This window comes from Histoplasma capsulatum, genomic scaffold, assembly GCF_000149585.1.
Source record: "Histoplasma capsulatum NAm1 scaffold_12 genomic scaffold, whole genome shotgun sequence".
NCBI lineage: Eukaryota > Fungi > Ascomycota > Eurotiomycetes > Onygenales > Ajellomycetaceae > Histoplasma > Histoplasma mississippiense.
In genome coordinates this window covers 439,191-451,679 of record NW_001813971.1, presented here as the reverse complement: position 1 = coordinate 451,679, position 12,489 = coordinate 439,191, and the positions used below count along the sequence as shown (strand labels likewise).

The window sequence follows — 12,489 nt, the reverse complement described above, 5'->3', positions numbered from 1 at the left end:
TTGTGGATCATGAGTTAGTTCGGATCGGGGAGTTGAGTTTGTCACTGTCAATATCCAGGATGCCAGATGGCAGGGATTAACGGGCCCTTTTTTTTTTTTTTTTCCACGTACTCGGAGTACCGAACGCTTTCAAGATTTCAGAGAAATTTTGTTCCTGGGCTCCCTTGAGGAATGAATACCAAGCTGCTCGTTCCTCCTCACCACCTCGTCTCATACTGGTTATTTTAACCATTCTATATACTATCTGCTATCCTGCATTTTTCATCACATCCTCTGTTGAACGGAGGGTTAGTACAGTACGATTTCCACCCCACCACCAACTCTTTCACGCACATAGCCTGAAAAGATACTCGTATGGAGCGAGACCAGCATACAGTAACAAGTACTCTGTAGGTCATCTTTTTTTCACTAGTCAACAAATTTTCTTTTCCCCCAAGTGGGTCTCATCAATATGTTTAGCGTTATCCACGGGCATGTTGTTGAAGTGCTCGAAGGGCGCACAAAATTCTGCTCCGAGCAACGTTATGGCCCCCCTTCGCGCTATGGAGCAATCCACGCCTCAGAAAGCGCCTTTCTTTTCTATTCCTAGCTCGCTCTATCTTGTCTTTTATACTAGCGAATCCTCCGGCTCAGTCACGAACGAAATGACTCAGGGCAAAAGTTATTTGGAGCTCCGGGGCAATCCTTGGGGGGAGACTCTCCGAGGGAAATGCCGCGACTCCGCTGCGGGACCTTGGTCCGAAAAAAGAAAAGAAAAAAAGAAAAAAAAATATGCCCAATGATGATTCATTAGACTGATCTATCGAAGCTGGTGGTCCTGGGTCTTGGCTCTATGGGTTTTTTTCACGTTTAGCTATCATCTACAGAGCTCGGATGGCGTCATCATTCATGGCCCATGCGCGACGTGGTGGGGATGCAATGTCCTGGACAGGGCGCACCCTGATTGATCTCGAAAAAGAAGCTCACTCAACCTGAGATAACGGAACGGGGCAAAACAAGCTGCCGTACTATCCAGTGTCATTATTGCAGCGCCAGTGGACAACAGGACTTACTTTGGGCGCATGAAGAAGATCAAAAAAAAAAAAAAAAAAAAAAAAAAAAAAAGTAAATAAGCAGAGCAAATTGGGGTCGAGTTAATTAAGCGCTCATCCATCGTAACACGACAAAAAGGCTTAAGAGCAGACTAATCCCCATCATGGATGGCCATATGTTGGGTCAGAAGTGGATGCACAGTTAGGACTGAGTCTTTTCACCGGTTGCTATCTGAATTCTTCTTTTCTCCTTGTGTACATGGATCCCTTCACTGTAGCATCAGTGCCTGCGTCCAGGACGTTGAACAATACATACATTGTCCTTGATCCGTAACTCGAATAGGGTTAGTGCATCGCGTGGGAGAGAGGACGTAAGTGGAACTAGTCCTAAAATACCATAGTGGCTTGGCATGGCCTCTTGTCGCTCAGAGCGTTCTCACGTCTTGTCTGAATAAGTCCTATCGTGGCACTCATTGTTCAGTGAAATGACTGCCGCCTTTCGACCGAGACAGATCTTGAGAGGGCATAAAGCTTGCTACACCCTGACCAAGGAGCTCCAAGATACAGTTTGGCTTGCAACGTACGGCAATTCCGTTCCAAATAGCTAATTACGAAGATGCTAACATGTCCAGCAACCCGAACAAGCAGCCGGTGATAATAAAGGCCGTGCAGCATTTTCGGCTGGAGAACGAGTGAGACGCTCTCAAGCGCTTTCAAGGCCAGACTCCCTTTATTCGCCCGTTGCTTGATGAGATTGTCGACCCACCAGACCCGCCAGCTATCATTCTTAGGCATTTAGATAACCATCTTTTGAATCCCTCTAATTCACGGACACTCACATCCCGTGAGATCAAATACGTCGCCAGGAGGATTCTAGAAGCTCTTAAATTACTTCATGGAGAGGGATTTGTCCACACGGGTAATCACCTTAGGAACCTTCTCTTTTATGAGGATTCGTGAGATTTGAAGAACCAATCTAAAGCGGTCCGTGTTTTAGATGTCAAACCTGACAATGTGCTTGTCAACTACGGCTCTGGAAATGGAGATATCCGCTTCTCGGATGTTCAACTGGCAGACATGGGAGCCACTCTCCCTGCCGATTCGTCATATGCGAAGGATGGTGTCATGATTGGAGCTCCGAGATATGGCGCAGCCCGGAAGCCCATTTGCAGATAGGATGGAGTACTGCTACTAATATATGGTCGTTCGGAGCATTAGTATGCAGATCGTCACGTATAGCCACCTTTTTTAAAGGCAATAACCGGAACTAACTTGCCTTCTTCGCTGACTTCCAGATCCTGGCTCTGATCTATGGCGATAATTTCTTCATCTTCTGCCCTGATGTCTCATTTGATCATGAAGAGTACTTGCTCAGAATTTTTTTTTTTAACTAGGCAATGTTCATTCTTCGGACCGTTCCCTCTATCCTACCAAGAAATCGCTGGCGAGGAGACCTTGGCGATCTTGGCATATATTCACGAGTCACTTCCCCCAGAAAAACAGAAGCCATTCACGCGACTTTCCGCCAAGGAGGTGTCGGCAGAAGATAGAGATTTTCTTCTCAAAGTCATGAAAATGGATCCTAGGGATAAGCCAACTGCCGCGGAACTACTGGAGGATGATTGGTTCCGTGGTAACTAAACAAATGTGTTTTCATATTCTTTGAAAAACACATGCGAGGCGTATGCATCTCTTAAAGATGCGCTTAGAGTTACGGAGTTGTCAATCACATATCCTTCCACGAGTTTGTAATTCAGGCAAACTCAAGCATCCATTCCACAGAACCTGGGATTTAGAAATAAGGTAATTTTGCAAGGCTGATCACAGTTTGTTATTGGGTATTTTCACTGAGAGGCTCTAACAAGGGTTTGTTTGCATCCTTACTTGGTCAAAATTGTGACTTTGGGGGCGAGCGTGACTATGCATATTGATTTGTCTAGCCATCTCTATCGATGCGAGAGATCTGAGAACCCTTCGGGGCTCCAATGTATTTAATTGGAACTGTTTGAAACCAGCCTCAGACCTCTCTTTTGTGGCTACATGAGTGAATGACCTACAACAGGCTCGAACGCCTCCAGGGAAAGCTCTGTATGGCTCTGCACAGATTGGGCACGTTCCCGCGAGTAGTGCGCGGGGTGGCAAAGCTATAAGGAGCACCAACTCCCTCAGGAAGCACTTCCTAAAAATAATTCATTTATTGAAGCTTGCTCTAGTTATTTTCAACAGGGCCGCAACTTTGCCTCTACTTCAATCATAAGCCACGTAGCCTAGACCAACATATGTACGTCTTACAACAAGGTCATTTCCAAGAATGCGGTGGACTCGTTCGCGAGAGATGGGGTGAATATTACCATCTCCGTGGCCGCAAAGACGTCGCTTTGGGAGCGTCCCAATCCAGCTGTTGATACAGTAGCGAAAAATATTTTTCTGCTTCACTGAAATCTTTCACGGGAACATTGCCTGAGGGCACGGCAGACGTTTGCGCAAGGTTATAACCATGACCCATTTCTTCTTTCTATAGCTGACACCTAACGAGCGGCGACAAGAGAAACCATTTCACAGCCGTGCTGGCGGATTATTAAACGAGAAGGGCCCCTCCCATTAGGGAGTGCTTTCTGTTGACTGAAATTGCATTGTATCTTTGGATATTGGGTGTGTTAAGGAAATGCCTGGGTAGGCCCTCGTAGTCGGCTCCGTTCATTGACAGTTTCCCTGATGGGGTAGTACCTACACATATAAGCTGCACGCTGCTCTGGCAAGAAGAAGGGTAATAACAATAAGACTCTCAGGCTCCTATTTTCTGGAGAATTCTTGACTCTTCCATCTATATACAAAGAGTGAGGGAGAATCAGAGGTTATAATCCCGTAGGAGGTTGTCAGAGCTCAGCCGGCAAACCTTCTAACTAGGCTAGTAGCACGCGGTTGGATAACCCCATTTCATTCCAGAATGCAATTGAAATCGTAACGTCTTACAAGATTTTTACACTTCGCCGAGAAAAGGCGTAGCTGCTCCAGTCACTTGAATGGGCCATCATCTCCACGCTGTATGCTCTTCTTGATCTTCTCTGGCAGATCATAGCCCTGAGTGTAGGGAATTCTACACCTGGAACATGGACAGTTCTTGTGTTGGTGGGTCTGGCGAGGTTGTTTGTCCCTCATCTCCTTCACATAACGATCAGAGAGGGGGAGGTGTCACAACCGCAACCATGGGCTCTACGCGCTCGGACTGGGGCTGATCATGTCTTCTGGAGAGGGCTCAGTTTCGAAACACCTCGGTCGCATCTGCATCGCCCGCCTTCGCGTCGTGGTGGTCAGATACAGGAGAAATAGATGTAGCACGACTGGAACTCGTTCCACGACTGGAAGATTTACAGATCCCATCCACACTCCGGCCGCCGTGGCTTCGCACCTGAGTCCGACACCCCCTCCGACCCACCATCACTAATGGGGACTCTGGGCTGATGAGAGAGATCTACTGCAGTGGTATTATTGATGAGCAGTTCTGGGACTATTGCAGCCTTGACCTCTTGCTCCTGTTCCCTGCGAGATGGTCTACGGGGAATCAGCCAAAGATGCTCCTAAGCCTAGAGAAATCAGAGTTAAAAACCTACCGCTGGGACTGCCAGCTGTATCATTAGAGTGCCGGCTCCGGACTTCCGCATGTATTTCATCGGCAAGGGCGATGCCATCCTTCAGCCCAATGGCCGGTGTAGTAAGCCTGCGAAGCTCAATATCAACAATATTTTCTGAAGCGCTGGCCTCTTATAAAGTCGCGGCGGATGACGTCAGTCATCGTGGGGCGGCAAGGCTCAACAACCTTATATAGAAGCATCATCTGTGAAGGGAGAAAAACGACAAAAAATTGCTCAACTCACTCTCACTCTGCACGTTGAATTAATCAGCAGACTGGTTCCAGGACCTTTCTGTCAAGGACCTATGAAAACCCTACACCGCGCATCAGGTATCATTATTAATGTCCTCATCACGGTCGCAAACCTGCAACGCCGCGTTAGGATATCCTCCAATAACGTTTGAATGACACTGGGGGAGCCCAAAATCTGCATAGGGCGGAAGCTAAATGGAGAAACCTTCCACGTCCCGATTGCGAAATCGGCGCGGTTGGGCACAAGCCCTTTCTCAATACTGCTACGATCTCCTCCTTTTGTTGGCACGCCCTTTACATGATCCGGATTTCTGTATACGGGTTAGATCAACGCCTTTGGCGAATTGATCAGATGCCGTGTGATAGCAACCGTCCACTGATGCATTCTGCGTATGGAGTGCATGTCTTAAAATTCAATGGCGTCGTTCACGAGTTGCGATTAATAATTCTGGGGATAGAATGTTGGGGGGATTGGATTGGGTGATTCGTACCCTCTATGCCACCATGGCGCTGGTGGTGATTGAGCTCTTTTGCCCTAGTGGCCTAATATAGAACGCTTCAGAGTGGCTTCTCTGACTAATCCAATGATTCGGTAATTGATGGCCCTGTGGACTATCAATTTTAGGTTCTGCAGGCCGAAGATACGAGACGCTTAGACGAAAAAGGAAGAGGGAAGAGAGATACGATTGACATGGATGTCATAGCCATCTGCTATTATTACCTGTGCCGTCAGAGGACAATATCTCTGCTACAATAAAAACGGTGGAAACAAGCCTGTGGGGAGGCCGTCGAAGTGTCGCTTTGGTGGTATTCTCTTTCGCTCGTCATACCCTGGCGGGGTAGGTCCAGTGTTCCTGAAAAAGTCCATCATCAATCGGCACTTCGGCTGGTCAACTGTGGAGTCTCGAGCCAAAACTGTTCTTGGCTTGCTAAACGATGGGCGGATTGAGTTGAGCTCTCTAGCGACATGTACATGTACGAAGCTAGTCCGATGACTCAGGATATCTCCTATATTCCAGACTGTCCTCCATCCTATCCATGACGCACACGCCCTGCGGTGTCATTTTGTGGGCCTGGATGACAGATGAGTGAGTAGCAAAAGAGTAGTTATTCCCTTTAGGCGGTGTCCGGATCTATAAGAGACGTGGAAGAGCTCGCTCCTTTGACATGTTTTGATAGCACAGATTCTAGAGTAAATTTTCATCAATTATCATATATCAAGCTACGTTTCCCCCCTGTAGCTCTCCGAATTGTGTCTCAATTCTTTACCTTAATCTATTTTGTGCTGTATCCAACTTTCTCCTGTACCGCAAGGGCCTGCCGTGCCCACTCCAGCTTGATTGAGATACAGGTGGTACATGTATGATGGCTGTCTCAATTATGAACCGCAACTTTAATGCCTCCTCCCCGCGCTCGAAACCCGTGGTGAGAATTTCTCTCAAGGATCAACAGGCATCCCCAGTCAATTCATACACAACTCTTGACAAAATCGACGGAGAAGTTAGTATCAGATCTGATTATGATGTTTCCTTTGAGAAACTGTCAATCACTTTTGAAGGTAGAACAAAATCCGGACCCAAACCATGTAAAGGGCCTTGGGAACATTGCTAAGCCCGATCCAATAGGCACCTCTAGAACTATCATAGAATCACCTGGGGTTTCAGGACCCGCCATTGGCCGGTATTCCGCGTTCCACACGTTTTTGCGCCTTGCGCAGCCAATTGATGAAGAACAATATCCTCAGTACCGAATTTTCGAGGCTGGTCGAACATACACATTCCCTTTTACTTTTGTTGTCCCTGAGCAATTACTCCCCAGTTCATGCAATCATAAACACAACCATCCTCAAGTCCACGCGGCACACACCCTTTTGCCACCATCACTCGGTGATCCAACGATATCAGGGAACGGCGGCACGATTTTGGATGATATGGCTCCGCTGATTACGCAAATTCAGTATGCGGTCAGGGCCCAGGTGTTTAAAAAGTGTCCGGCGGATGATTCCTTCAAAGTGATGGTGGACGCCAAAGAGAAAGTTCGTTTCATTCCGGCCGTGGATCAGGCTCCTCCGCTGAGCGTTCCGGACGATAGCGAGGAGTACCAAATGCGGAAAGAAAAGGACGTGAGGAAGGGCTCCCTTAGGGGCAAGATAGGCCGAATTGTTATGGCTGCAGCTCAACCAAAAGCGATCCCCGTCCCAGCATCACCTACTTCAACTCAATCGGTAGAGGATGTTCCCAGCACTATGGTGACAGTCCACCTTCGATTCGACCCCACAAATGAGGAGCAACAACCACCTCGCCTTGGTAGGATATGGACAAGGCTAAAGGCAAACACATTCTTCTCGGCGCAGCCTTGGGCCGATATCGCCGCTAAGAACTCTTCTCTCAACTGGGCGCTCAACAGAGGCATCTATACGCAAACTGTCCCACTCGCATCGCGCTGCGTCGCCTCCGCAATGTGGCAGAAGCACACCGGCACCTCATCCTGTTCCCCCGCAGCATCCATTCTCCGCCGCAGGGATTCCTTCCAATCCACAAGCTCAGTCGAGTCCCTGACAGGCCCCAGCGCTGGGTATGCCGGGGAGACCTTCTACACGGCCTCCATCCTGGTGCCCACCAGCCTGTCGTTAACCCGCGCGTACCTCCCGACCTTCCACTCATGTCTGTCGTCGCGCACCTACGCGCTCGAAATCTCACTCTCCTACCACACACCCAACGCGAACCTGACTGCTCCCACGCTGGCTCTGCTGTTGCCCGTCCAGATATCCACCACGGAGAGTCTCGCAGAAGCTTCTGCGGCGCGTGGTGACCCGGAGCGGGCTGGAAACTCCTATGATGAGTTTTTCACGCCGCGAAGCATTGCACCCCCACAGGCGGAATTCACTGAGCGCTCGTCGACATTGTCGATGGGGCCCCGGCAGGGACGAAGTGATACATTGGTATCGACAACATCAGCTACCAGCACCATGAGTCCCCCAGAATATTCGCCTGTTTCGTCGCCATGTGCGAGGCGAACGGGAGTCATGACTGCTTGTTGATTAATAAACAGTTAGCACCGGACGGTGTCCTGCTATATGGATCGTTTTCTTTTCTTCTTTTTCTTTCTTCTTTTTTTGTTTTCTTTTTTTATTTTATTTAAGTTTTAAAATTGGGATATGGCGCTTTGTGAATTGAGTCCTTAGTTTTCGATTTCTTCGCTTTGCGTCTTCTCATATTTCATATCACAACCTCGGCTTTCAGTTTCGTCCAACGGTGATGCTTTTCTTGACACCGCAGTCTTTTGTTAGATTTGGCGTTTGTAACTGTTGCTCTATTTTAACGAGCTCTTGGATACCCACATGTGTATTTCTCGTTCTGCGTGATAGTTTTTGGGCGGAGAACTTACCATCTCATGAAAAAGAAAAGTTTTATAATTGCAGTTGTTTCTATTTCATATTCTCTTTGCTTCATATGGTCATTGCATTGCCGCATAATTGTCGAATTCTTCCAAGGCCTTTTCGCCATGCCTTATACATACATACCCCAATCACAAACGAGCTGTTGTTGTCATCATAGCGATTCCCAGTGCTGGTTTTGTTCAAATAGTTCCAATGATTCCTAGAGGGGTGAATGTGTTCTTCCTGCATTTGAAAGATTTTCACTTTGGACTGCATAAATGTATTCAATGTTTCAATGAGTTAGCCCGAGTTTAATCCAAGATCCACGGAGCGGCATGAGAGACTAGAAAATGATCCGGGACAACCGCTTATCTATCTGTCCTAAAGTATTAAGCAGGACACCAGGCAATAAATTTCGAACGGCCGTAAAGCCCACCATGTTTTGTTTCATTGCTCGAAAGTTTCGACTGTTATGGCCGTGCAGTAATCTCCATGTGGTTGGTGCGCATGAAGAAAACCGAAAAGGCACAAACTCTGCGAACCCATCACAGGGTTTTAGGGGTCAACTTTCTGGGCATCCTCTCCAAAACGTGCTGGCTCTTATTGGCGCACACTTTGCCTCCTGTGCGTTATCTGGTAGCAACCAATGATGATTCAAAACAGCGGACGCGAGGCTTAACGAGGCAAGTTTTCAGACTATTGACCACCGCCTCGAAGCAAGCGCGCTAACAATTCTCCACGATCTGCAGGGTGGGGTGCTCTTGCTAAGTGCTGCTCACTTGAGACATCGCCTCGTCTTTCAACAGAAGCGACTAATGCGTTAGAAGGGAGATACAAGCTGAAATCTCTCGTATCCACGCAACAGATAGCGGTTACTCATCCGAAGCTGGGTAATGATGGGGATCCAGCCGGGGCGCCAGGAGGCAGTGAGGCGGCGGCAGAAGGGCGTCCTCGTAGTAGCCTTCTTCAGCAAGGTGCTGTTGCCAGGTTAGAAAGTTGAAATGGGAAAAGCTTCACCCGCTGATATTGCTATTGCTTTGACTATTGCTTTGAAAGTCCTCGTCGAGGATATTTGGAAGCTAGGGCAAGTGTGTCACATGATTTATCTGACGAGATTGCCGCCGAAAACTTGTCCAACTTTGCCCAACTTGTTCGTTCCCCTTGCCCAGCAGCCCAACACCAGCATGCCAGCAAATAATTGTTGCGAGGCCGTCCTGCGAAGTCAAACTTCCAGGGCATGCTTGTCAGGCACCGTTCATGCCCGACAGATCGGCCAGGATTTGTTCTCCTGCAGCTTGAAAAGCGCCAATGGAAACTCCCGTTTTCAGCCATTGAGTCGCCTCACCAAGTCATGGAACCGGGGTGCATGCTCAGAGTGAAAGAAAGGCAGCTTGAATATCCACTCCTGAATGGTTGTTTTGGGGCTTCCGGTTTCCATTGTCAAAGAATCTCCAGCTTTGAACAATTTCTTCAAGCTCGAAGAGCTTCAATCTACGATGCTAATACAGCAGGTGTGACAAATAGTGTCATGTTGCGGGCGGATTTAATTGGCGGTTCGCGAAGTGATTTTTTGTTACCAGGGATATCCAGAAACGAATAACCACGTCTTGCGGTTGGAATGCTCACATCAGCTTTAAATAAAACCACAGAGAGGGGTGACACCCTCTCTGTTACCGGCACTTCTTTGACTTTTCAATCATGCTATGTCGAATTGTTATTGGAATTTTGGGCTGTTTTGGAACATATGATGTACAGTACATTTAGATTCCAACCTGGCTGTTCAAGGATTCATTTTGTTCTTTCAAGCCAGACACTGGCTATCACCGCCTATCAATATCTTCTGAACAAGTCATCGCGGAGTAAATTAACGACTGACGACTGAGGATTTTACAAAACACAGTACAAAGCTTGCTTGTCCTGAAGATTTCTTCGAGCAATAGCCAATCAACCTGAGCCGCCTGGCCGGTTTGGTGTCAATTACTTCAACTTGCACCAGAATCCAAAGGCTCTGATCCCACAGAAGGTAATATCTAACGCCAACTCTGCCCAAGTTCAGGGTATGTTTACTCAACGGGCCGTGGTGTAGCGAAATACAGATGCGAACAAAAGCTATTGGCACGAAGTTCCCTGGAAGTTAAACAAGCAGTTTACATCGGGCGGGGTTGTAGGGAGTGAGGCAGAGAAAAACATCAAGTGAGTATAAATAAGGTATCCTCCCAACCGAAAATTCGCCTTTCATTTGCCAGTCCTTTCGTGTTCATACATTATTGGCTTCCATTTTGCCTGTCTTCCTGACTCCGGCTCAAGACCTTTTAATATTCCCATTCCGTTCCTGAGCTTATGCTATCGTACACTTAGGAAGTGAATCCAAAGATTACTCCCAAACGATGGAAGCGCCAACTGAGATAGACTGCTATCGGGTCCTTGGTCTCACGCAATCCGCCACGGCGGCGGAGATCAAAAAGGCGTACAGGAAAAAATTACTGATGACCCACCCGGATAAGAATCCGGGGATATCGTCGGATGAGTTTTGCAAGGTTTGTTTATTATTCAGGTTCCTTGATCCATTGTCGTATATGCCAGAGAATGCTTGATGATTAACATGTTTGCTTATCAGGTGCAAGAGGCGTACGAAACCCTCCAAGATGACGAAAAGAGGAGAGTTTTCGACCAAAAATATGACGATATTCGCGTGGAGTGGGACATGTATGTGCGTGGGGAAACCCGTGGGCGCAAAGAGAAGAAAGCCACCGGTATCCCGCCCTACGAAAGATCAGCGCCGGCCCCAGAGAAACCGTTTCCAGGACGAAGAACTAGCCCTGGACCATCAACGTTCCGAGCTCACTCCCGGAGACCACGCGTACGGGCAACACCGCGCAGGTCGTACTCGCCCATTCATAAAACAAAGGCACGCTCTCCGTCCCCTCAAAGTCGCAGGTCCCATCGCCCATCGAAATCAGATTTGCCTGCGCAAAATCGCGGCCCTTCACCAAAACGACATGCATACTCCCAATCGGTCCCGTCATATAACTACAAAATCGTCAGACCCCGATGGGCCACTGACGACGACATTCCTATAATATCACCGAAATCACACCGACGAAATGAACCACTTGAATATGCAGAAATCTCCCCGCGCAGCCCGCGCAGCCCGCGGACTCCAACCCAAACAACCCCAGTCACGCTCTACGCGGAATCCTACACGGATTACTACACTCAGCAAGTGACAGCCAAGACAGTACTTATCGAGCCGCGCAACCAGTACACCGTAAATAAGCCCGTATCACCAGTCGCCGCTGAAAGGCCGAAACCCTCACCATTGCCCTACAACACGGTGACAATCCAGCCATCCCATAGCTACGCCTACGAGTCGCCTTACGATTACGCAGTGATAGTGGGCAGCAGCCGGCGATTTGAAGGCACCGTTGATTTGCGTTTTGCTCCAAAACTTAGGATGCAACGTTTTAACTCGGACCTTTTCTAAGTGTGATTTTGCCGGTGTACCTTTTTCGTGGTATTCTTTTGTGGCGTTGGAGTTTGCTCTGTTCCACGGTTTCCAGTGGAACGAGTGCCATGTTGTCTTAATATCATTTGTATTTTTTGTGTCTGATCGCAAGGGATACTGATCAGGAAAGGGACAGGCACGATGCGATTATGATTGGAATTCAACGGTGATTCATCACAAAGAAACAGACTCATTACTACGACAGGAAACATCGATTAGCATGTTCGCCATTTACTGTACTTTTCACCTTTTCTTTTTCTGTTGACATACAGTAGTATCTAAGTGAATGGGGCTATTGGTTCTAGTTTCTTACTCTTCTTATTCCTCTTCTCCCTCCTACCGTATTACTTCCTCCACTTTTTTTTCTTTTATGTCCTTTTTCCAATTTTCCTTTTTCTCCTGCCCCGCCTTCTTCAGTTTTATATTCACGAATAATTTTTCTTTAACACACGTATTTTATCCTACTCCGCCCGTTTCATATACAGTTCTGATATCACTCCGTTTTCTGCTACAGATCGGGGTTGGGAATCGGGTTTGGCTTAAGGTTTCTTTCGGGCGGTTCCTGGGAATTTCATCATTCTCATTACTATTCTTGTCATGATCAGGAGTCAGAAGGGTGCAAGGCGGTGATTTAGGATACACATAATAGAATATATACCCCAGCTTTGCCTCCTCAGGAAGCTACAATACT

The 12,489-nt window shown here is 47.7% G+C and overlaps 2 protein-coding genes across 2 annotated transcripts; both read left to right on the top strand.

Annotated features, from left to right (window-relative positions):
• Positions 1-6,294: 6,294 nt before the first annotated feature.
• HCAG_08696 (predicted protein) lies at positions 6,295-7,954 on the top strand (the record flags this gene model as incomplete). Its single annotated transcript, XM_001536325.1, has 2 exons — positions 6,295-6,414; positions 6,473-7,954. The coding sequence occupies 2 exons, from the start codon at positions 6,295-6,297 to the stop codon at positions 7,952-7,954; spliced, it is 1,602 nt and encodes a 533-aa protein (XP_001536375.1).
• A 689-nt stretch (positions 7,955-8,643) lies between these two features.
• On the top strand, positions 8,644-11,777 carry HCAG_08695 (predicted protein; the record flags this gene model as incomplete). Its single annotated transcript, XM_001536324.1, has 7 exons — positions 8,644-8,917; positions 9,043-9,280; positions 9,350-9,443; positions 9,818-9,855; positions 10,217-10,350; positions 10,652-10,830; positions 10,911-11,777. 7 exons carry the CDS (start codon positions 8,644-8,646, stop codon positions 11,775-11,777), a joined length of 1,824 nt encoding a protein of 607 aa, XP_001536374.1.
• Between the last annotated feature and the right edge of the window lie 712 nt (positions 11,778-12,489).